General features: G+C 37.0%; 1 protein-coding gene across 3 annotated transcripts in view; it reads left to right on the forward strand.

The window, feature by feature from the left end:
• The window catches only part of LOC143237405 (ankyrin repeat and SOCS box protein 1-like), a 48,470-nt gene that overhangs the window by 552 nt on the left and 23,028 nt on the right, over positions 1-24,890 (forward strand). For all 3 annotated transcript variants that reach the window (XM_076476632.1, XM_076476630.1, XM_076476631.1), the window contains exon 2: positions 13,932-14,152. In XM_076476632.1, the coding sequence (XP_076332747.1) occupies positions 13,932-14,152 (221 nt within the window). The remainder of the gene's footprint in view (positions 1-13,931; positions 14,153-24,890) is intronic.

Genomic DNA, 24,890 nt, shown 5'->3' on the forward strand with positions numbered 1-24,890 from the left:
CTCTGGACTGACTTGATTTTGCTGTACAAGACTAAATAGTGTTACTATTCCTAACCATTTTATCCCACTGCTGTTAGAATTTTAGAGTTGTTTGTTTGAATGGTGGAATGAAAAGGTTGGCAATACAAATGCAAATACTATTAAAACTTTGAAACTTTAGAATCAGTACTTTCTTGTTCTATAGCTAACATTTTTTACTTAATAATGTGAGTTATAAATTTACAGTATAGTTTTGTTTTTGATACATTACATCATTCATTTGTTCTGAATATTAAAAATGGTTACTATTTCCTTGAATATATATATAACGTATTTAAGTTAGATAAATTAAATACATATGGCATGTACTTAAGAGATTACAACACATCTTATTTTGCTATAATTTAAAGGTGACTTCAGTTGTCTAAATTATTTTCTATCAGCTTATTCATATACTCTTAATTTTATTCCTTTAAAACTTAATCAAAAACGTAACATAAATTTTCATATTTTTTTTATTCATATAAATGACTTTCATAAGTAATAATTGGTAATTAGTGAAGTTTATTAATGTAATTAATCTCACAGTCGGATTTGGCAAATTCAGATAGTTAGGGTGCTTGACTCTTAAACTGAGGGTCAAAAATTGAAATCCCTGTCCCACCAAGCATGCTTGCCTTTTCAACCATGAGTGAATTTTAAAATTATGGTCAATCCCACTATTTGTTGATAAAAGAGTAGCCTAAGAGTTGGAAGTGGATGAAGATGACTTGCTGCCTTCCATTTCATCATACACTGCTAAATTAGGGATGGCCAGTGCATTAAGTACAGACTTTTATAAATAAGGAAGAAGAAACACTTTCTTCAATCAAATTATTATTTTGTTTGTGACAGTGAACATTTGTTATTATTATGGTGGCTAAATTTTAAAAACAAACTGAAGAAAAGGGAAGAATATTGATGCCAAATGAATATGCATCCTAATCCATTCTGATGTTTTCTTGTGAAATCTATGTCTTTAGTCTCAAAACTGGGTGTTATTGTCTTTCTTTTATATGTTGTATCTGGAACATTTCATTTCAGTGACAAGGAGTTATCAGCCATCACTGATGTTCCACCTTCCATGATACCTTTTCTTCCTTTCCCTGATGTCTTAATGAAACCTTTCCCTTTGTTCTTTGTTAACAGTACCAATATTTTCAGGGAAGTAGTCAGTATGTGAGTGTAAGAAATGAACTTTCAAGCTCATATTACAACCCAACTCTTTGAATTTATTGAGCACGTTACTGAGAATATTTTTGTAATTTAGGGCTTTGTTGTTTCCTAAAACTATATTATAACATCTTTAAAGACATTCCATTTTTATTTTTCTTTCCTAATTGTCTTTTTGAGTTGTTCATCTAAAGTTAATTTCCTAATCTGAGGCCCAACAAAATCCTTCTTTAAGTTTTGCTCCTCAAAGAGTTGGGAATTGCCCACATAGGTACTTGAAACAGTTGCTATCTTTGTCTGAAGCCTTTACAAACTGTTTCTTTTATGTAAAGTGGAGATAATAGGACTTTCTTTGTGTCAAACAAACTTTCATGTTCAATGATTTTCATTTCTATCATGTTGACTGTGTGGCCATTGCTTCTTTATCTAGTGCTGATGAAAACATGAAAACTATATATAACCAAATTGTTGACCTAACAACATACAAAGGACTTAAGTCTCCACAAAGTAGCCAGCCATGTTCTTTGTATTTGGCCTTATTAAGAAGTTTGAGATTTTTCATGTTTACTCTGAGTGAGCTGAATGAGCTATAGGAACAGGTTCATATGTGTTACCATTATGAATGATAACACCTCTTAGGTTTCATTTTGAGGAATGAATGAACAATTGCCACTCACTAGGTTCATAGACTGCAGCTCCAATCTTTGGTATTAATACACCAATATTGTTGCAATAACCAGTGAATCTTCTTGTGAAAAGTATGAATCATGTTCCTTGAGCAAATAAAGTCTTAACCCAAAGTCTTGACTCAAAATCTCTGAAAAATCCTTTGGAAGGTGCAAATGTCTCACCACATCATTACGTTCACCTTGTATGAAAAGTTGTGGTTCACCAGACATTTCAGGTTGTAAACAATCCCAATCATCATTTCTTTTGACATCAAGTCCAGAATAGGATGAAACTGTATCAAAAGTCTCTTTCATCATCAGGTATATTAGCAATAAGTCTTATAGCAGATTGAAAGTTCAGATAAGAAATTTCTTTTTTTTTATTTTGAGTGTTGTAGTCTTGCATGTTTCGTGAGAAAAAATAACACTCATCTCTGTGGTTTTTAGGCTCACACCAAATCACTGGAATTCCATAAAGCAAAAACTTTTTCTTGCCTTTAGTCCATTGTTTCAACTCTATGACACAAACAGTACAAACTTTGTGAGAAGTCCAGGATTTGTCTTGGTCCCCAAGTTTTTTTCCAAAATGTACATAACTTGCTTTTTTTTATGAATTCTGTAATTTTTATCTTTCCTTCTTAACAACGAATTTACCACAAATATAACAGGATATCTTTGGGTCATTTACACAACCTTTTGTTGCCATAGTGATGCATAAATAATATTGAAAAAAAAAAGAAAAATTACATGCAAACAAATACTATCCAGAATGACTCACTATTTGGCCTGTTAGCTTCACGGGTTCTAGGACACTTTATAACATTCTCATCTGTAGTCAGTGGTGTAAAAGATTTTATCTTAGTAGGTCTGAGGTAATTTAAGTTAAATCTCATGTTTACTAACAAATGTTAGAATGACTTGAAAAAAAAGGTTACTGGCATGGTGATGGATAAGTCACTTCCCATATGGTACTTCTCATATTTCCCAGCTATGTTAAGTTCTATCCCTTACCCCTATTTCTTATAACCCACATCTTTGCTTACTACATTAACATTCTTCCCAACTGTATATGGTTTCCCCCTTCCTTTATCCTGATATTTATTTCCATGCTGAACAATTCATCTTTCAGTTAAATGATGGTGTTAGCATGCATTGTTCACCATGAGCTCCAGATCAGTCTGCCCTCATTTATCATTTTGCAGCTTGTTCTTATCTCGACAGGCAACTGTTTGGTTCTGCTTTATCAGTTTGTTGACTGAACCCTGAATCTTCTGTCAATTTAACCAAAGCCCAATTTTCCCACCTATATCTTTTTACTTTCACAACTCTTTTGCATTATTTTTCCATTATTCATGTCCTATCTGAGGCTTTTCACGAACATCCTGCAGGGTTTTCTGAGTAATCCTTTACCTCCATGTTAGCTTGTTTGTCACATTTGGTTCTAGCTTTACATACACAGCTTCTCTATTGTTGAGACATGCTGAAACAGGATGCTGTGTTATTGAGGACCCGTACACCTACACTTTATCTCTGGGATTTATACATGTCGCTATTTTTACAGCATTATGTCTCTGATATGATCACAAAATCTTTTGAATTCTGGGTGGCAATGGTCCAACACATTATCTTTTCACATTTGGTAGCTTACTTGTCTTGGTTGGTGCAAAGTATGGCATCCATTATGGTTTCCTATCCTTCCCAATCCCTACCTGTTCCCCTTTCTTGTAAATTTTCCTTGATGACTCACATCAAGGTGACTTGTATTGGTGACTACATAATAAGCTCTAGTCCAGTAGCAGCTCTACTTGTAGCATATCTTCTCCATCAGTGGTGGTCTTTCATCAATGATATTTGAGTTCTTCAAGCTTTATTGGAAGGATTCGAGATACCAATTCTTGCCACACCTCTCTCATCTTTTGTATCCATTTCCTTTCCTTCACCTCAAGATCCTATTGTTTGTCAGCATGTGACAGAGATAGCTCAAGACCTCCTCATTTAATAGGCTATCAAACCTCTTCCTCACCATTCAAAAGGTTTTTCCTTCTAACTATTCCTTGTTCTCAAGAAAAATAGGGATTGTAGTTCTGTCATCAACTTGACCCACCTAAGTTGCTTCATTCACCTTTTCCCATTTCAGCATGGAATTCTACCTCTTTTTTTAAAAGGCATTTGCTCCAGGTTTATGGTAACTAAGATGGATGTTGCTAGTGTTTACTTGCATATTTCTGTCTCAGCACAGTCTCAGTCAGTTCATCCATTATGGGGTGATATATCGGTGTTATGCCCTATCTTATGTTTTCTGTCATGTGGTCAAGACTTTTGCTCTTCATTTTCATGCCCTAAGGTTGAATTTCTATGTATTATGAATAGCTTCTTCTGGCCCATTTTGAAGTGGAGTAAGTCAGTCATAGTTGTCAGCTCCTTAAAGTGGCTGCTTGGATGTGCTGGAGAAGTCCCACTCAGTTTGTTCATTTACATATCTTTTTCAACATTCACTTCAGTTGTGATCAATCTTCTCTCTGACTTTGTTCCATAAAATTGTGAGTTTGCCACCTGTCTTCTCCCTCACTTCCTCTGTTCTAAATTCTACCACTTTTGGAGGTGTGGTCTTTCATGACACCACTAGTCCATTTAGGTCATGCAATATGCGTTCCCTACAATGGAGTCCTCTGCATGATCAATGGAACTTTGTTTGAGATCCCTTGCCTGCACATATTACATTTCCTCTTCCTCAGTGGAGTATCTGCTTTGGCAGTTGGACAAGACTTGTACATCAAACAGATGTTCCAGTTTATTTATGAATACATACCTTCAGAGCTGGAGTGCATGGGTCAATCACTAAAAAGCTTTGAGTAATTGTTCTGTTGACAGGCAGTCCCTACAGATCAACATTCTCAAACTTTTAGTCATCCCTCATGTTTTGGATCACTTCCTACCTCTAACCAGACACTGTCTGGTGACAGTTCATTCTGACAATTCGATGGTGGTAACATACATCAATCACAAAAGTGTCACCTTGTCAAGACTCTTCCATTTTCATGCATTGGATCCCTTCTTTTGGCTTTTGCTCAGTTCTTGGTGATGAGACTGGGTTTCTCCTGCCATGTAACTTCCCATTTGACTCAGTCCATACATTCTTCTTCCATGGAAATATATCAAAGGAAGTAGAAAGTCTGTCACATGTGGTACCATGTTCAGAGATTTTTTAGCTCCTTAACTTACTGTGGGTGATGTTTCTGAGCTTCTGCATGGCTTTTTGACTGGGGGTCTTCAGTCTTCTTGATTTCAGTTTATTGGGCAGTTTTGTCACATAACATTTGTCTTTACTGCTATCATACTGTCTGTACTTCATCTGTCCTAACCATATTAATTTGTTCCTTCTGAAGTTGTCATTCCCCCAGTAAGAAACTCTTCTGGACTGGAATGGTAATGTGGTCCTCCATTTGAACCTCTTACTTGTTTTACGTTTCACTTTTTCTTAAAGTGTATTTCCTTCTCCTTTTGGTTTGTTGTCATCGATGGTCTAACTTGATCTTCTTCTATGTTACATGCACACTTTACCACCATACCTATCTTTTTCTTTATCCAGATTGTTGCTTTCTTCTGAAAATCTTTGTGGCTCCTTCCTTTTCCCAATTTCTTTTCACTCAATTTCTCATCTCTACCTTCCCAGTCCAGATAGACTTCTATGTCTTGTGTATGCCCTTCATTGCTGTATTGCCCACACAGCATGATTGCTATTTCTCACTCTTTATCCCATGGAATCTTTTTCATCTGGAGATCTATCCCCGTTTACCCTCACTAGTTGGGCTTCTCATTAGTCTAGTTGGCTTGTTCATCATTGTCCCCTTCCAACAAGAATTTGTCCAGCATAACTTTTCATCAAATCTAACACCTCACTATTTTCTCTCTCTTTTTTTCTTCATCAGCCATTGGAAGAAATCCTGCAGTTGAGCATGTGGACCACACCTAACACATCCATCTCCCATTATTGACATTATATTGCTATTCTGGATTTCTCACAGTGTTTACTATGTAAAGTTGCATGTTTAGGACTATACCATCTATGGAGCAGAAGGGGATAGTTGTCCATTTTTGCCATATCTTGATTGAATAAATCAGGATTGTCTGCTTTTTAAAACAGGGTATCTTGATCACCCATTGCACTGTCTCAGATGGTGATGTTCCTCTGGATTACTTTTCTGTGCATTTTCGCTGTCTTTAGTCAAGTGGGTTATGGGAGCCCTTACCACTTACCACTTCTAAGCTGCTGGAATGGTTAACTGTGGAGACATCCTGCTAAATGTATTCCACTCAAAAAGAAAATACCATTCAGTACAAAATACTGTGTTCTGCTGGTGCAGATGTGCAATCCTTCAATATACATCATATAGTTGCTACGGAATGAGATGTCAAATTGTCATTCTTCTCTTTGGTTGGAACCCTCTTCCTACCCTCACACAGACGTTGGTACTCCAGAACTGGGTTTTGGATTTAAAATGAATCATTTAACACGAGTCCTCACACATGCTCAAGGTTGTCTATCTTCCTTGCTTTATTGTGCTTCCTCAGTGTTGTGGGTAACAGCAGGGGTAAGGGACATTGTTCTGGTTCTATCTTTTTGCTATCTCTCAGGTACCTTTGTCTAGGGTGTTATTGCTTATCAGGTGTTTCTGGTCAGTTTAGCTCATGGGGGAGTAGATAGACATCTTTTCAATACAAGATCTTAGGTTATCATATTGAGATATTCCTCAAATAACTTGTCATGCACTGGGGTTGGAGGTGTTCTAGATACCCTTTGGTCTCTGGGACTTGAGGTGAAGATGGTATTATCCTCATTCTATTTCCGTGTGAATATTAGTTTCCAGGGGCATGGGTTTTGGATGTAGTTGACTCACTGAATATGGTCTGGTGTGCTTGAGCCATTTACACTGTGGGACTCATTCTTTGTTTACCCACTTTTCTACTTCATAGGGTTGACTTGCATATATATATTTAAGAGCTCATATACTTATCCTTCCTCATTTCTCTCCCACTTAGATGTACTTCTGTTTTTTTTAACCTCTTGTCTCCACTCTTTACAGATGGACAAAGAATACACCTGGTCAGAAGTGGTGCAGTTCCAATCTGACTCTTTTATCTAAAGAGGTATCTTTCAGACTCTTTCAGGGCAATTATATTTGTTCTTTTCTCACATCTCTTCCTTTTCAATGTGGGTTTTCTACCTAATCTTGTAAGAGCAAGGAAATACTGTATCAGAAGTTATAATTTTGTTACACTGAAAATGTATTTTAGATAGATATTTCCCTATGCTCACACTTCTTACTCTTCCTCTCTGCACTCTTCTGGTGCTTCCATCTTCTGCCAAACTTTGAAGTGATAGTTCAGTGGAGGTGCATAGAGGGATTCACATGTATAAGGTAAATATACTATCCTCCTATTGGTGGAGAGGTCATGCATAACTATTTACATGAGAAAACATTAAAATTGCTTGATTGCAGTAGGGGAGAGCAGAAGACTTATGGCTTGCATAAAGAAAAAAGTTCATATATATAGGGAGCAGCAATGAACTAGAATAGCTAATCTTGTGAGAGGAAGGAAGTACCTATTAGAAATACATTTTCAGTATAGAAAAGTTATAACTTCAGGCTATCCATTGCAACAGTGTTGTATTGCAAGTAGTAAAACTAATAGAACCTTAGAATGTATGTACAAGCTTACTGCTTACAAGTCAAAAGATGTAATTGTCTCTATACATATCACTGTTTACCTTGTGTCCTTCACTTTTCTTATGTTTCTAGGAAGAGTGAAGGGTGTGTAAGATTATAAAGAGGTTTTGTTTAGTGGTTAGACCATGAGATTGCTTGTCATTTGACTAATAATTTACATTAATGTTTCACAAAATTAATGTATGCATGACTGCAAGGAGAAGATTGTGTTAGTTTCATAATAAAACCATGCTAAAATTTAGTGTGCTCTGACTCAAAGGTGAGTTAGTACTAAATGTGAGTTATAATAAAAAAAATCATAGTTGAATGCCTGAGAAGTATTTAATTAAAAATAAATTGTGTGTTACTTTACAGTGTTTGAGGTTGGATACTCAAAAATACATATATCAAGTGTAAGTGAAAGGAAGTTTTATTAGTTGCTGGCATAAATATCATTTGAAATGTTGTTTACACTGATCACCTTATTTAAGAAAGTATGACAAATTGTTGGAGAGGGTTCACAGAAGAGCTATTAAGGTTATTCCAGGTTTGAAGGAGGTATGGAAATAGGGTGAAATTTCTTGAGGTGCATTCTGGAGAGAAGGGCTTGAGGGAAACATTTAATTTCTAATATTGTTAAGAGTTTTGAAGTGATAAATCCACACACAAGTTGCCAAGATTTTAGTGAACATTATAAGTCTGTTGTACACAAAATATCAAATTATCTGATAAAATGTTTTTACTACAGGTTTTTCAGTGAATTACAAAAGCTTTTACTGAGTCATTCTGAGTGAAAGGTGATTTTCATACTAAGAATAAAAATGTTTCTTTTCATTCAATGTTATGTTTAATTTGCATTAGCTTTAGAACCTCCAAAATTTAATATTTAAAGTTTATTCACATATGTATGTCCTTTTAATTTTATGGTTTTCATTCTGGACTTTGTTCCTACTGGAACAATAATTCCAGTAATATTGGAATTTAAGGGCTTTAAATATTTTTCTTGAAATTAATACTGACTTGATATACACTTTCCGTAAATAGTTGCTATTCACAAATGTTTTAAAGCTAATCAGACTGACTAATGGCCTCTTTCTTCAGGTCAACTAGCTTTTGAAACCATCTAAGACTGCTTTTTAAAGGTTGATGGATATACTGAGCTTGCTCTTAAGTGTGCTGGAAATTACAGTATTGAAGGAGTTTAAAGGAAAGAGGTTTAGAAAAGATTATGAGACCAATGCACTTTCATGGGAAAAACTCTGTCTCCTTGCCAAGAATTGGACAAAAGCTAAGCATGAAGATGAGGAGCATGAACTGATGGATGTAGATCTGGTGACAGGGTTTGATAACATTGAGTGGGGAATAAGGGAAAGTGTAAAAGAAGGAATTATTGGAGTTGGTGCAAATGAGTAAACCATGATTGAGCCAGCCAACATGGAACTATCAGAAGGGTGTGACAGAGAATGGTTAGGAATTAAGGAAACTACCACATGCGACACATTTCCACTTCTCAAGAGTCAAATTATTTTATTTGGTTCATCCACTAGGGCCAATGTTTTAGTTCAGGACATTGCTGTTTGATTCTGCTTTAGCTTCTTCTGTATTTTGTCAAGTATTTCACTCCTTTTCTCATGATCTTTACTTACTGGGCCTTCACATTCATTATTATATACACGACTGGCTCCTGCTCACCATTACCATTTGTAATCAGTGAATCACACACATTTGCTTCTACAGGAAGCAACATGGATGAGTTTTCTGATCAAGTTGGAGAAATCTATTCTTATTCCCACTGAATACTTGGCTCATTTGGAGTTTTTATTCAACTCTCACCTCAGTTGGGCTCAGCCATCTTTTTGTCTAAGGAATATGAAATGGGAAGTCACAAAGGCCATTATCACTGCTTATCTCATGAGTTGAGAGATTCTGTCACTTTTGGGGATGTGGGCTTCCTTGGAAGATCTCATTCTTATGGACTAATCTTTTGTGCATTCACTTCAGTTAGAATTCTCCATGTTATCCTTTCTTCAAGTCTGGATAGGTATCTTTGTCTGGTTTAATTCTTGAGATGTTATGTGGCTTGTACTGTCTGTTTTGGGGATTCATGTTTCTTACTATTCGCTTCTTGAAACCATTATGTTTTCAGTAGTCTGTCTCGAGTAAATCTCACTGTTTGGGTTTATCAACTTGTAAGGATGACATATTTGGACTTGTCCCTGGAATATTACCATCTCCATAGTGTCTCTTCACATCAAATTCATCATTATACTATGTGTTTTAGCTCCTGGCCTTTGCCTCCCCATGGAATAAATTGTCCAGGCTGGTATGTGTACAATTCCCAATACCTTCATCGCTCCTTATCTGCACAGTTTGACTGTATCTTCCTCTAGTGAATGTCACTTTCCTCTGTTGACAATTCTGCACACATCCATTGATATTTAGGTGGAGTAAATCTGTTCATTTGCTTTCTTTTATGTTTTCTTTCCAGCTTCCCCAAGCTTCTTTATGGATTCCAGCTAGTGATGGGTGTTGTCTGGTTAGATGTGCTTTGAGATAAGTTGTTTCTGTAAGACCACGTAATGTTTTTTTAATGGTGTATCTGTGTACCTATGCATTATAATTATATCTTTAGTGCTCTTTTATTCCTTAATGAGGTTCATTTTGCTTTTCAGAATAGAGAAATGCAGACACCTACACTATCTTCTGTGTGACATTCCCCTGGACTCCTCATTATTTTTTAACTTCCATTTTTCTTCATGTAGGGCAAGGGTGTACTTACCAGTCACTATTCACACTCTCTGGGGTGGTGGATCATGAAGACTTTCTCCTGAGTGCTACTATATTTATGCTCATTTATCGAATCAGGATAATAGGGTGAAACTGGTTCCCTACTGGCACTTACCCCAAATATTTTCTGCCTGGGTTGACCACACTCAGTTAAACCAATGACCGAATATTATTTGGAACCAGACTACATGTGATTCTCCTTGTAATTCCAGGTTCAGGATGACAATTCCTTGTTTCTTTGGTTGTTTGCAGTAGATGTCTCTCTTGTTAATTCCAGTTGCAGAAGATTCTTTCCTCATTCTGTTGTCGGATTTCAGAGACTCTGTTTGTCTTGTAATACCAGCAACAAAACATTCTCACTCTGATCTTATGGTTGAACAAATACTGCTTGTCATTCTTCTAATTATGGATAAAGGATATCTGTACCCTGCATTACAAAGGAGTGAGTTGGGATTTTGTCTGTAATACTGGTTACAGCTTTCTCTTTTCTTACAGTGGAGTCAAGGTAATGCCAAGATCCCGTAATGCCAGGTTTGGTTTGTTGTACTTTCTTTCACTGTGGTTTGGGGAGTTTGTCTGGTTATGACTGTTTGCTTACTTCCTTTTTTGTAATTCCAGTTGCTTGATGTATGACACTTTGTTTACTTATAGTTGGAGTTGTTGAATTTTGGTAACATAATCCACATGCCCTAGCTGCCTGTTGTTATTACTGTTTTTTTCTCTCATTACATGTTAATACAGCTTGCATCTTTGTAATTCTCTTACAGTTGTGCAAGCATTACCTTTTCACCTCATTTTATGTTACTTTCATAATTCCTGGATGAAGAGCATACCTGTTCCAGAAGTATTGCAGTACTTTGCAGGTGTGCTTCATTTTCATGTCTGAGCACACTCATTCATTCTGGGCAGTTGCTTTCCATTTGTTTTGTTCTTTGTGTGCATACACCAGCCTTCCATCATTACTGTGTGAGATTCTATCCATATGTGTGAGATAGGTAAGTCTGTTTGATAAGTTAACATTTTCTTAAACTGAAAATCTATTTTTAATAGATACTTCCTGTAACACTTTCCACCCTTCCTCTCCACTACAGTTGGTGTTTTTTGTTGTTGTTTTTTCTAGTATCTGCTAATTCTTGAAAGTGAGGATTGAGTCAGAATAGTAAAGAGGGCTAGTTGTGCCTTTACAGGTGGCACATTAGTATTGGTGGAGAGTAGTCACATGATATGTATGTGTTCAGAAATACTACAAAACTGATGAGATCTAAAGACTGGTGCACTAATTACTAAAATTCTTTTAGTAATACTTAAAAGAAAGTCAGTGATCAAAATAGCCTTTTATGTGACAAGAGGTAAGAACCTGTCAGAAATATATTTTTGACACAAAAGAATGTTAACATTGCTAACCTGAATTTTATTAAATGGCTGAAGATTTCAGATTTCTCTTCATTCAGGTACTCTCAAAATTATATAAAAATATTACACGTGTTATATATTATAATTTATCTTGAACAAGTTTCTAATTTATTATGTTATGTTTTACTATTTCAGATAGCCTGAAATTTGAATTTAGAAGTTAATTGAATGTCAGTGTACATCACATTTTATGTTATTTACCAACAAGATTGGTACACATAGTTTTCTTTCTTAATACAAATATATTTTAATATACAGGGTGTTCAGAAAGTCACTGTGCACTTGTATATGATTGCAAAACTGCACAGTGACTTTCCGAACACCCTGTACAAACAACAATACAACTTCTAATAATGGTTATTACAAATAATTATTTATATAAGTTTTACAAACAGTACTGAGTTTTCTATCTGGACTAGAACTGAACAACTTATTAATAGTTCTCAATAAGCAAATTAATTTCAAATTGATATTGGTATATTTCACTTAGTGACTAGGTAGGTAGCTGTTTCACTGAACACACACAAGTGTTTCACCAGCGATAATATCTAATGTTGTAGAAATATTAACATCTGAAGTTAAAAGTTTTATAATGCTCAAAATCTATAAACATTCCTGGTCAAATATCTTTAGTTTCTGGATTGATAAGTATTAATTGCAGTTATAGCTTCTAAGGTATACTAACTGTAGCAAACCAATAATATAAAATTGTCTCTACACATTACATTGGTTACCTTTTGTAAGCTTAAGAGGAGAGTTTTTAGAAATTTCAATTGGCAACAGTTCTGGCAATCACTAGTACTTCATACACACAGTACATTGTTGATTCTTACATTCAATAATCTACAAATTAAGGGAATAGGTAGGAATTTTGCAATACACATTCAGCAGTATAAATTACATGTATTTCCAAATATATATATTAAATTGAAACTAGCACATATATAAAAATAAATATATAATAGTAAATTTGTTATACACATCAAAAGATATAAATTAACTTCTTTTAATTTTCTGTTGTATGAAAATATCAAATTTTTACTAATTAGTATATTGGAATTGTTATTGATTATATTACACAAAAATGCACCAGGTGTTTCATTTTGAAAATTTTTATTAAAAATAACAATTTATGAAATTCATTACTTACAACTACAAAATTGTATGCAAACATTCCATAATCATCTTTTTACATCAAGCTGCAATCTTCAAATTTGTGTATAAAGTTTATGGTGGTTTAGTTAGGCTTTTATAAATTTGATGACTATTAGATTATGTTTATCACTTGTATATCAGATTTGTTCTTTATAGGCAAGTAATGAAATTTATTGTATTATGCAACTGGTGTTTGTAAAAAGCAAGTGTAATTAAGATGAGACCTTTTATGTATATATAAAATTCAGTAATCTAAATAAATGTTTGATTTTTTCCCAGTTTATATCAAATGTAATTGTATACTAAAATCATAGTATTTCTAGTGGTCAACTTCAATTCTTTTTTTTTAATAGATCCAGCACAAGATGTTAACAGCTTGAAAATCTTTGATGTTGTTTTGTTTGCTTCCTTCTATTTATGTACCCTGTTTTCTGGCCAAACAGACAAAATACATATCAATATATTATATTAACATTCAAACATTTTTGCATTTAATATTGATGGCAATATAATTTTATTCATTAAGTACATATTTACACATGCACACATTTATATATATAGAAATTATCAACAGTTTACCATTTAAGCAAGCCCAGGCTAGAATAATTATTCAAACAAGTGTTCATTTAATCTCCTCACCTTGAAATATTTAATATGATATTAAACCTTATATCACTAACAGTTCTTTTATAATGTGTGTGTTTTTTTTTGGTCTTCAAGATCAAATTAGCCAAATTATTTTTAAAAAATGATGTATTTGATCACCTATCCTGTAATTATGAGATGCCGTGAATTACTCTTTGCTAGTAAGTGCTAGTGTAAAACTCAAAGACTAACCTACCTACATTTGTTGCCATGTAGTTTATTGGAAACACAGGTTTTTGTTTTTAATATCTGACTTTGATTTAGCTGCTGTTTTATATGATTTTTATCCCCTTAGAGTAATACTTAATTGTATTAATGTTACGCAGTACAAAATATTTTATTGTGAATTGTTATATTTATTTAGGTGGTCATCTTGTTTGCCTTCAATATCTTCTACAACATGGTTCTAATGTAGACCTAGCTGATATTAAAGCTCAAACACCACTTTTTGTTGCTATTAAAAGAAAACATCTGAAGTGTGCTCAAGTTCTCTTAGAAGCTGGAGCAGATCCCAATGGTGATGCTGGAAATAGATGTACTCCATTGTACATTGCTGCACAAGATGGATTTCTTGATGGTGTTAAGGTTTGTGAAAATATCTAGTCAGTAACAAAATATGTTGGTACAGTTTCTCTTCCCCCTTCCTTTATGTTTTCACTTTTGTTTAATTTATTTTCTTTGAGTTTATGTTACATGTTTTCAAAAATAACATATATATTCTCATTAAGAATGAACAGAAAAGAAAATTTCTAGATGATAACTGAAATGCTGTCATCCTTGTGTGTATACATAGGAAATTTGCATGCCATTAGTCTTGAGGTAACTCTCACCTAAATTTGTGTGTTTTATGTGAATTGTGCTTTCTTGTGCATGGTGATGTCTTCAAGCAACAAAAACTCTCCAATAGCAGGAGAACAACATAACCTCCATGACCTATTCCTCTGCATTGCATTGAACAGACATATTCAGTATTTCTCACCTGAGTTCAATTTGTTGATACTTGCACTTAACAAAACATTGCTTTTTATTTTCTTTGGCCTTTGTTTTAAAACTGTTTTTCTATCTTGAGTTCTCAACTTAAAGTAACTTATACTTATTCCTGTGTGAGATCGTTACACACACACATTCACACTTACCTTACTTTTACTGTGGCTTCTAAAGGCTTGTTCACTGTCAGAGATGATGCAGCTGTTATTCAGTGTGTTGTGTATTTCCACTTGTTTGCTGGCTCTTCCACTCCATTCCATTCCATCAACTAAAATTCTTTCCTCTCAGTTGGAAACAGTATATTGAACTGTAAATTTAAACTTTATTTGCTTTTGGTTGTGCCTTACCACTTTGGTAACCACATATGTCTTTACTTATTTTTCACCTGCATCCTTAACTGTTTCTTTCCTTTTTTTTGTATTACACCATCTCAGTTCATGGGGTTTATCTTCTCTTTCCTCCTTGCTTGTTTTTCAGGTTTATATTGTCTTCTATCATCAATAGTTCCTTTTTCACACTCTAATACCTCTTTCTATCACAATTGTGTTTTTTTTTTGTCCTAACTTGTATAATTCTTTTTTTAACCTGTTAAAATCATAATAGTTAGGATGCTTTTCACTGTACACCTTCCTCCTCCTTTCATACATGGTCTTCTTCTGGTTCCATTTCTTTGCCTGGATATTTTCAGTGGTGCTAATTTCTCACTGGTTACCTGAACTGACATAGTATTGCTTTAGTCCATATTATTTTCCCATGTTTTTTCTTCTTTCTTAACCTTTTTACACTCCTGTTCCTTGTCTAGATCAGTCTGCAACTAACCTCCCTATTCGAGGTTCAAAGCCACCTTCTTTTTCTAGTCCTATCTCTTATCTGTAGCTACCATGTCACATCCAATTCTATGGGTACTCATCTCTTCCTCTTCTCCTGCTGTTGAACAGTCAGGTTTCAATTCTCCACCACTATTTCTCTCCTCACTTCTCATTTCCTTTTCTCCTTCTTCTGATCTCACCTATGGTCTATTTCATGTGTTTAACACCTCCCTTTTTACTCATCCTTCATATGTTTTATTACTCTTTTCTTCCACACAGTGTTGGCCATTTATTATCAAAAAATTCATTGTGAAAGTCTTTTCTCACCATATTTATAGCTAAGGACTGCCTTTTTTTTTTTTTTGTGGACCCTTTGGTGTGGAATCCTGTACATGGTGAGGGGACATCCCAGGGAAGGTTCTGTTCTTTCAGTTCACCTCCTCTTGGATCTAATTTCTGTAGACAGGAAGCCTTGGGGTGGCCCCCTAGGGTCAATCAGCTGGTCCACTTGAACTAGGGTCAACCAAGTACCAGTGTTGGATGTTCTTAACAGATGTTGTGGACATTGTATCTGCTACTGGTGTTTGGGTATAGAACTCATAAAACCCTGGCATTACTGCAATGTCCTTGTTTGGCATTGTAATATGTCCCCTCATAGGGCTCCATGCTGGGTGGATTCAATGGGCATTGAAATATTGTTTTTCTATTATGGATCATCCAAATAAAAACTTAAATAATATAGTGAAAAAACAGTTCATAGGTAAATGACCATGTCTTGAAGATTCTGAGCAGTAATCTTCAACACTTGTTCCTCATTTTCGTATACTACATTTTCTTTCAGACAAACCTTTTGGGCAGATGTCTCCCTTTTTCATTCAGAAGGGACTAGAGGGACTTGCTGGCTCTCCAAAGTCAGTAAAGAAGCTTCACTTTGGTGACATGTTGGTGGAAACATCCACATTTCAACACAGTGAACTCCTCTTGCAGTCAAAAGTAATTGAGGATATACCTGTTGAGGTTATGCCTCATGCTACTTTGAATTTGTCATGAGGAATTCTTGTTAAGAGGAATTTGAAGAACATCCTGGAGTCAGAGATTCTTGCTGATTTCTCCAACCAAGGAGTTTCTGCAGTGAGGCAAATCTCCATTCGTAAAGATGGAATTATAATGCCGACCAATTTCCTCATTCTGACATTTACATCACCATGTCTACCTGCTACCACCAAGGCAGGTTATCTTAATTGCAAAGTATGCCCATACATTCCAAACCCTTTCAGATTTTCCAGTGTCAGTGGTTCAGTCACTCAAAGACATAATGTTATGGTTCTTTGATGTGTGCTCATTGCGGTGCCAAGGACCACGATGTTTATGAGTATGAAACAGACCCTCATTGCATCAGTTGCAATGGCTGTCACCCGTCCTACTTTCGTTCTTGCCCTAAATGGTTGTAATAAAAAAAGGTGCAGTGTTGGAAAACGATTTAAAACATTACTTACTCTTAGCCTCAAAAGTTGCTGTCCACCACTTCATTTTGGATGTATGCTGCTGCATTTCATTCTGCTACTACAGTAGGAGTGCAGATGGATCTCTCTTTGTCTTTTGACTTCCATGGCTAAAAAAGTTGATAAATCATGTTTAACACCCATTTCTGTCTCTAACATACATTCTGGCAAACCCCAAGATCCAGTTCCTTTGGTTCTGGATATGGGTATTTCCTTGGGTACATCTTCTTTTTCCACTCAAAGATGCAAAATGATCATTTGTTCATATTTTCAGTTGCTGGAATCCTCTTCTGACAACAAAGACCTGCCCAATCAACCGAGGGCAGGATCCATGTAAATTGACAGACCTCCCTTGAATAAAGAAAAGAAAAAAGACACGGTTATAAACAGAAGGGCTCCCCACCCAATTCAACTACACATAAATAAAAATGGCCACCTTGATACAATGGAACTGTCGAGGATTATGTTCTAACCTGGATGACATCAAAGCACTGATTCCTCCATACCATCCTGTATGTCTTTCCTTACAGAAAACATTTTTGAAACCTGCCTACACAGTAGCCTTTCGGCAGTTTTCTTTGTACAGAAAGGACAGGCTGTATGATAGACAAGTGCATGGAGGGGTAGCACTGTTGCTTGATCAGCATGTGCCCACCCTCTCTTTGCCACTCGACACACCCTTGGAGGTCTTAGCCATTTGTGTTTCCTTGGGTCATATCGTCACTGTTTGTTGTCTCTACTTATCGCCTGGAGAGACATATGATCAATCATTTGCTCTCATTGAACATCATTGAACAGTTGCTCTTTGCCTTTTTAATCCTGGGGGACTTTAATGGACATCATTTTCTCTGGGGAAGTGCTGATATTGATAGGAGGGGGTCGCTCTGTAGAGCGTATGCTTTCTGATCACAACCTTTCTCTTTTCAGTAGTGGTTCTTATACTTATTTTTATGCTCCTAGTCAGTCCTTTACTGTTATTGATCTCCCAATTTGCTTTCCTTCACTATTTTCCCATTTTTCAGGGAGGGTTGACAATAACCCAAGAGGCAGTGATCATTTTCCTATAATTTTGAGTGATACTGACCGTGGTCAATTCCACCCGACCTGCATGCCCTGGTGGAAGCTGGATGAAGCAAACTGGCCCTCTTTCACTGCTTTCACAGAATGTGATCCTGCCATTGTCTCTAAGCCATAAATAGACAACTGTGTGGCTGCAGTAACTGACTGTATTATACAGGCAGCTGCTTAATGTATTCCTAAACCCTCAACACGGTTTCCACGATATACTTGTCCGTAGTGGAATCCTGCCAGCCACATGGCACAGAAAGCTCAAAAGTGGGCTTGGGATACTTTTTTTAGGTATCCCATACTCTTGCACTGCATCACTTTCCAGCAAGCCTGTGCACATGCTCGGTGGGTAAGACATCAAAGCCAGAAGGACTTTTGAATTAAGTTCACAATTAGCATATGTTCTACCACCAGTTCCAAAGTTATGTGGGACAAGATCAAAAGATCAGTGGGCAGTATAATTCTGTCGCTCTCTCAATCTTGCTCTCTAATGGCCAAGAAGTAGCTGATACCCGAAGCATCACCGATACTCTAGGTGAAAGCTTTTGCCAGGTATGTAGCACTTCTTCTTCTTCTTCCTCCGCTTTCTTAGCCATCAAGACTTCGACAGAGCACCTCTTTCCTTTCAAGCTGAATGTTTTTATGACTATAATCATCTCTTTACACTGCTGGAACTCAAACTGGCCCTTCATTGATCTGGCAGTACAGCGTTCGGACATGTTGATGTACACTGTGACATGCTGTGCCATCTATGTCCTGCTTCTCTTGCTATTCTTCTGATTGTTTTTAACCAGATGTGGCAGGAGAATGTTTTTCCTGATGCCTGGTGCCAGTCTATTGTCCTACATTTCTCTAAGTCTAGGAAGGATCCCAAGAGTCCTTCAAACTACCATCCAATTACTTTGGCAAACTGTCTCTGTAAGACCTTAAAGAGGATGGTTAATGCTCATATTGTTTGGTTCCTTTAATCAAACAACCTCCTCTTGCGGGTTCCAACAACAGCACTCCATCATGGACCACCTGGTTTGACTTGGAACGTCAATCAGAGAATCCTTTCTCAAATGACATCTTGTATCAATATTCTTTGACATTAAGAAGGCATATGATACAACATGGAGGTATGGCATTTTGTGAGACCTCCATATATATATGGGTTATGTGGCCTTTTGCCCATTTTTATTAAAATTTTTTTTTAATGGACAGGCGATTCCAATTCGGGTAGGTTTGAAGCTTTCCCATACTTTTCTACAGGAACTTGGAGTCCCTCAGGGCTGTGTTTTGAGTGTCACTCTTTTCAATGTAAAGCTTAATGCCATCACTGAACAACTCCTCCTCACTGTTGCAAATGGGCTGTATGTCAACGACTTTCACATCTCATGTCAGTCGTTGAATATGAGGTATATTGAGCAGCAGCTTCAGACTGTCCTCAATTGTTTACTGAAGTGAACCACAGCAAACGGCTTCAACTTCTCTCTCTCTAAACCCGTTTGCATGCACTTTTCTCTCCAATGAGGTATTCACTCTGATCCTGAACTCTATATCAATGAAGTTGTGCTACCTGTGGTCCCTGAGACAAAGTTCTTGGGGCTTATCTTTGACTGTAAGCTGACCTTTATACCACCCATCAAGCAGCTACAGGTAAAATGTACAAGAGCACTGAGCATCCTCCCAATCTTCTCTTCCACCACCTGAGGAGTGGATCGATGTTCTATGTGTAAGATATATTGTGCTTTTATTTGATCGAAACTCGACTATGGATCACTGGTCTATGACTCTGTAAGAACCTCAGCCTTAAAGATGCTAGACCCCATTTATCATCAAGAACTTCAGCTCTGCAATGGGGCTTTCTGCACTTCCCCAATTCAAAGCTTATATGTAGAGTCTCATGAAACTTTTTTGCACTTCCGCCGTTTGCATCTGTCTTTACTATATGCTTCGAAACTTCATTTCTTACCAAAGCATCCCACTTGGGATTGTGTTTTCCTTCCTTGGTGGGCCATGCTTTTTCAGAACAGACGATCTACCATTGCACATTTTGTATCCAGGTGCAGTTGGATGAATTGGGTCTCTTCTTGAATAACATTGTTGTATCCAATAATCAGCCCATCCCACCATGGATTATTACAGCCCCCAAATGTGACCTATCTTTAAGTCATCTGAGAAAAGCAGACACTCCTGATTGGAAATGCTGTCTGTTACTTGCTGAACATCATATGAACCATCCTTCCATTCCTATTTTTACAGATGGTGTGAAATCAGGTGACTGTGTGGGCTTTGCCATGGTTTGTTATGGTTCGGTGGTTGTGCACAGATTCCCCTCTACAGCTTCTGTTTTCACTACTTAGCTGTATGCCATTTCGCTTGCCCTGGATCACATAGTAGGTAAGCAGTACTCAAATTGCACTATTTATACTGATTTGCTTAGTTCTCTACTGGCCCTGGAATTTCTTCACATTAGTTCTCACCCTGTTTTCACCGACATTCAAAATTGACTGGCCCATTTCTCTTTAACATCTACTTCTATTCAGTTTTTCTGGATACCAGCCCCCATTGGTATTTGAGAGAATGAGCTCACCAACACTGCAGCTAAATCTGTCTGCTCTGGCATTATCACCACTGTGCCTGTTCCATACATGGACTATGGTTCTATATTCAAGGTTCAGCTCCATGCCATTTGGCAGTCGACTTGGAGTGAGCAACATGAAAACAAGCTTTTCTAAATAAAACTCTCTATTGGACTTTCTCCATCTTGTTTTCCTAAGGATCAGAAAGAGAAACTTGTTTTAACTAAACTACTCATTGGTCAAAGTTTTTTAACTCATCATTTTCTTTTATCTGGGACTGATGCACCAGCATGTTTTCTGTGTAACACTCAGGTCACAATAAGCCACATTTTACTGTTTTGTCATTGTTACAACTCTCAACAGTGGCCCCATTTTAACCATATTTTGTCCCAAGATTTATCCATAACATTAGACAGTGTTATTGGTTATGATGACACTGTCCACCTTAGAAATGTTTTTAGTTTCTAAAGGCCATTAATCTTTTAATGCTATTTAAGTTTTTTAATGTGATTCCCTTTTAAGAATCAAAGTACATCTAGTTCGATTTGAAATTAGAAAGTGGCTGCAATGTCAAATAACTCGAAACCAGATTTGGAAAGGCCAACTTCAGGTGACTAATGCTGCTGTTTAACTTCCCATTAGTCATCCTGGTGAGTTATAGTAGTTAAAATCTTGCTACAGTCTTTTAAACTTGTATTACTTTACTTTCTGAAAACAGTCAAAATGTCAAATAACTCAAAATCAGGACTGGAAAGGCTAACTTCAGATGACTCTTTTTTTTTCTCAGCCACATTCAGTCTTCTCTTCTTCATCAACAAGGTATGGAATATCCGGTTGCCAGGATTTGTGCTTATCATTCTCATCCTGTGTGAAATATTTTTTTTTTACCTTTGGAATCTCTAGCTTTTCTAGAACCCAAAATTGCATCTATTTTGGTGGACTTTGCAGATCCAAGGAATTCTTTCTCAGGTTCTCTTGTTACCATTGTGACTAGACTGTTCTTATACTACTTCTGACTTTCCCTTACTAACTTCCAAACATGATCTGTCTCTTCACTGATGCTTCCCTGGATCTCTGAATGAGGACATAACCTCTGGTATTTGGATGCAGGGCAAATGTTTATTCCACATAAACCTGCTCAAACTTCCCATTATTTGTTAGGCATGTTCTCATATCTTTTTCTCCGGTTGGATCACTTAGTCATGCTTCACTCTAAACAGTTCCAAAGTTGTTTCTTGCAGCAACCATCCAAGAGGCACTCATTCCAAGACTGGTTGCTTCTGAACATTTAACATACTCATTTGAGCTCAGTCACATTGGGTTTGTTTTGTTGCTTATTAATTGCCCAGAGCTAAGTACTTCGTGGAAGACAGTCTTTCTTGGCCAGTTTGCATTCTACAAAATGGTAATGTTTTCTGCAGCCCATGTATTTCATTGGGTTTGTTCTTAGTTGTGTTCACCTTTCATAGCTGTTTTTGTGCCCCTTCTCAATTCTAGTCTTCTTTATTCTTTTGTTTTGACTTCTGATACTCTTAGCCAAGCCTGGTCTCACATTTTTACACATGCCTATCCCCCTGTTTTTCCTTCATCAAGTTTTCAACATGATGTGCAACATTCCTTGTGTGGTCCTGTTGTTGACACCTGTTTGACCAGCTCAACCTTGGTTTCCCCTTCTACTTCTCTTAGCATCCAGACCCCAATATATGTCCCCTATATTACTTCAACCTTACATATCCCTACTTCATTGATAAAATCATCTCTCCATCTTTACAGGTAGTTATTTTTCAGTCTGTTATATTCATTAAGCTATACTCTCCAGTTGTTTGGCATTCCTTTTGTCACACTCTTGTTGCCATTCCACTATATTTGTCTATCAGCATCAGTGACATATCTTATCATTGGTCTGTTTGCCACTCTTTCTTCCTGGCTATCTTCCTGGGAACTATTTTTCTGCCATTGTAACTAGATGTTAGTCTATGGTTTTTTGGTCTCTGTAATTGCCGGTTACTAGGTTACTCTGTTTTTCATGTATTCCCTTCTTCAATATTATTGTGTGTTTCTTCCCCTGTTCTGCTCCTTTATTTTTTCCAACCCCCTTACCTGACTCTCATGCCTAACTGGCATCTTACTGTGGTTTTACAAGCTCACATTTGTGCTCTTTCTACAGCACTGGTTCTTGCTCTTTGCAGCATCTTTATCTCTAGTTTTTTCTTTTGCTCCTCCTGCAATCACTGTCATTTGAATGACCCTCTTTCATTGCACATATGACTCCTATCCCAGATTGATATTTCATTTGTAAGATTTATTCCACTGAAAAAAGTAACTGTATTTCTATCTTCTTTCCTTTTGTCTCTCACCTGTATGTTTGTTCAGTCCTAGCTTCTTCTCAGTGTCTTGTTCTGACTGTTCATTGTTGTTTATCACAGACATATCACTTAAAGATTCCCACCATAGTATGTCCTTACCCTGGGATCCCTCTTCTTCTTGGAATCTCTATGCTTCTACCCTTACTAAATGGGTTTATTGACTCTTCCATTTGGTATATTCAACTCTGTATATGGATATGCACAGGTTCTTTCACAGTTGATTTATCACCTGACTCATTCTCCTGCTTCTTACCTACCCAGGCTTTTGGCAAGATCCTCTGGGTTGTAATGTGGCAAACCTCACATGTTTATCTTTCCTTATCTGCACTATCTGCCTGTTTTGTCTCCTGCTGGATTTCAAATTCGACCAGTTATGATTCTTTAATCAATCCAACCTTTTTATTTTTTAAGATTCCACCATATGGCTGGTGTTGCATTTTAAAATATGCTTATTTCCTAAAATCTGCCCCTCGGTGTGAATTTCTGTATGTGGTGAGGGGACCTCCCAGGGAAGGCTCTGTTCTTTCAGGTTACCTCCTCTGGGATCTAAACATTCATCCACGTGTTTGCCGTGCGTGGAGACCCGTGAAGGGGAGGAGAGGATTCTGATGGTTAAGGGCTCCAATGCTAACACACCACTTTGGACTTGAATTCCTGTAGACAGATGGCCTTTGGGTGGCCCCCTTGGGTCAGTTGGCTGGTCCACTTGGGCTAGAGTCAACCAAGTACCAGTGTCAGAAGTTCTCATCAAGTGTTGTGGACATTGTGTCTGACACTGATGTTTGGGTATAGTGCTCATGAAACCCTGGCATTGCTGCAGTGTCCTTGCTTGACATTATAGTGCATCCCTTCATAGGGCTTCATGGTGGGTGGGGTCAGTGGGCACCAAAATTTTCTTTTTTTCTATGGATCCTCCTTGTAAACATTTAAATAAAATAGTGAAAAAACAGTCCATAGGTAAACGACCACATCTTGAAGACTCTGACCAGCAATCTTCAACATATGTACCATCAGTAGTACCTTATTTTCTCATCCTACATTCTCTTTCAAAAAAACCTTTAGGACAAATGTCCCCTTTTATTCAGAAGGGACTGGATGGACTTGCTGGCTCTCCAAAGTCAGTAAAGAAGCTTCACTTTGGTGACATGTTGGTGGAAACATCCACATTTCAACACAGTGAACTCCTCTTGCAGTCAAAAGTAATTGAGGATATACCTATTGAGGTTATACCTCATGCTACTTTGAATTCATCATGAGGAGTTACTGTTGAGAGGGATTTGAAGAACATCCCCAAGTCAGAGATTCTTGCTGGTTTCTCCACTCAAGTAGTTTCTGCAGTGAAGCACATCTCCACTTGCAAAGATGGTGTTACACTGCCAACAAATACCCTCGTTTTAACATTTACTTCACCACGTGCACCTGCCACCATCAAGGCAGGTTATCTCATTTGCAGGGTTCGGCCATACATACCAAACCCTCTCTGATGTTTCCAGTGTCAGAGGTTCGGTCACTCAAAGATGTCACGTCGTGGTTCCCTGACATGTGCTCATTGTGGTGGCAAGGACCATGAATCCTATTAGTGTGAAACAGACCCACATTGTGTCAATTGCAATGGTTTTCACCCTTCCTACTTTTGTTCTTGCCCTAAATGGTTGGAGATAAAAGAGGTGCAGCATTTGAAAACGACTCATAACATTACTTATCCTGAGGCTCTAAAATTGCTGTCCACCACTTCATCTCGGACATATGCTGCTGCACTTCATTCCACAAGTAGAGTGGGAGTGCAGACAGATTTCTCTGTGCCTCCAAGAGAATTGTTCTCAAAACAAATGAAAAGCCTTTTGATCTCCATGGTTAAAAAAGTTGATGAATTAACTTCTACACCCATCTCTGTTCCTCCCATACATTCCAACAAACCCTAAGATTCACATCCTTTGTTTCCAGGTACAGGCATTTCTTCGGATACATCTTTTTCTCTCACCCCAAGATGCAAAACGGTCATTCATTCACATACTTAGTCACTGGAA

This window comes from Tachypleus tridentatus, chromosome 13, assembly GCF_004210375.1.
Source record: "Tachypleus tridentatus isolate NWPU-2018 chromosome 13, ASM421037v1, whole genome shotgun sequence".
In the NCBI taxonomy this organism is placed as follows: domain Eukaryota; kingdom Metazoa; phylum Arthropoda; class Merostomata; order Xiphosura; family Limulidae; genus Tachypleus; species Tachypleus tridentatus.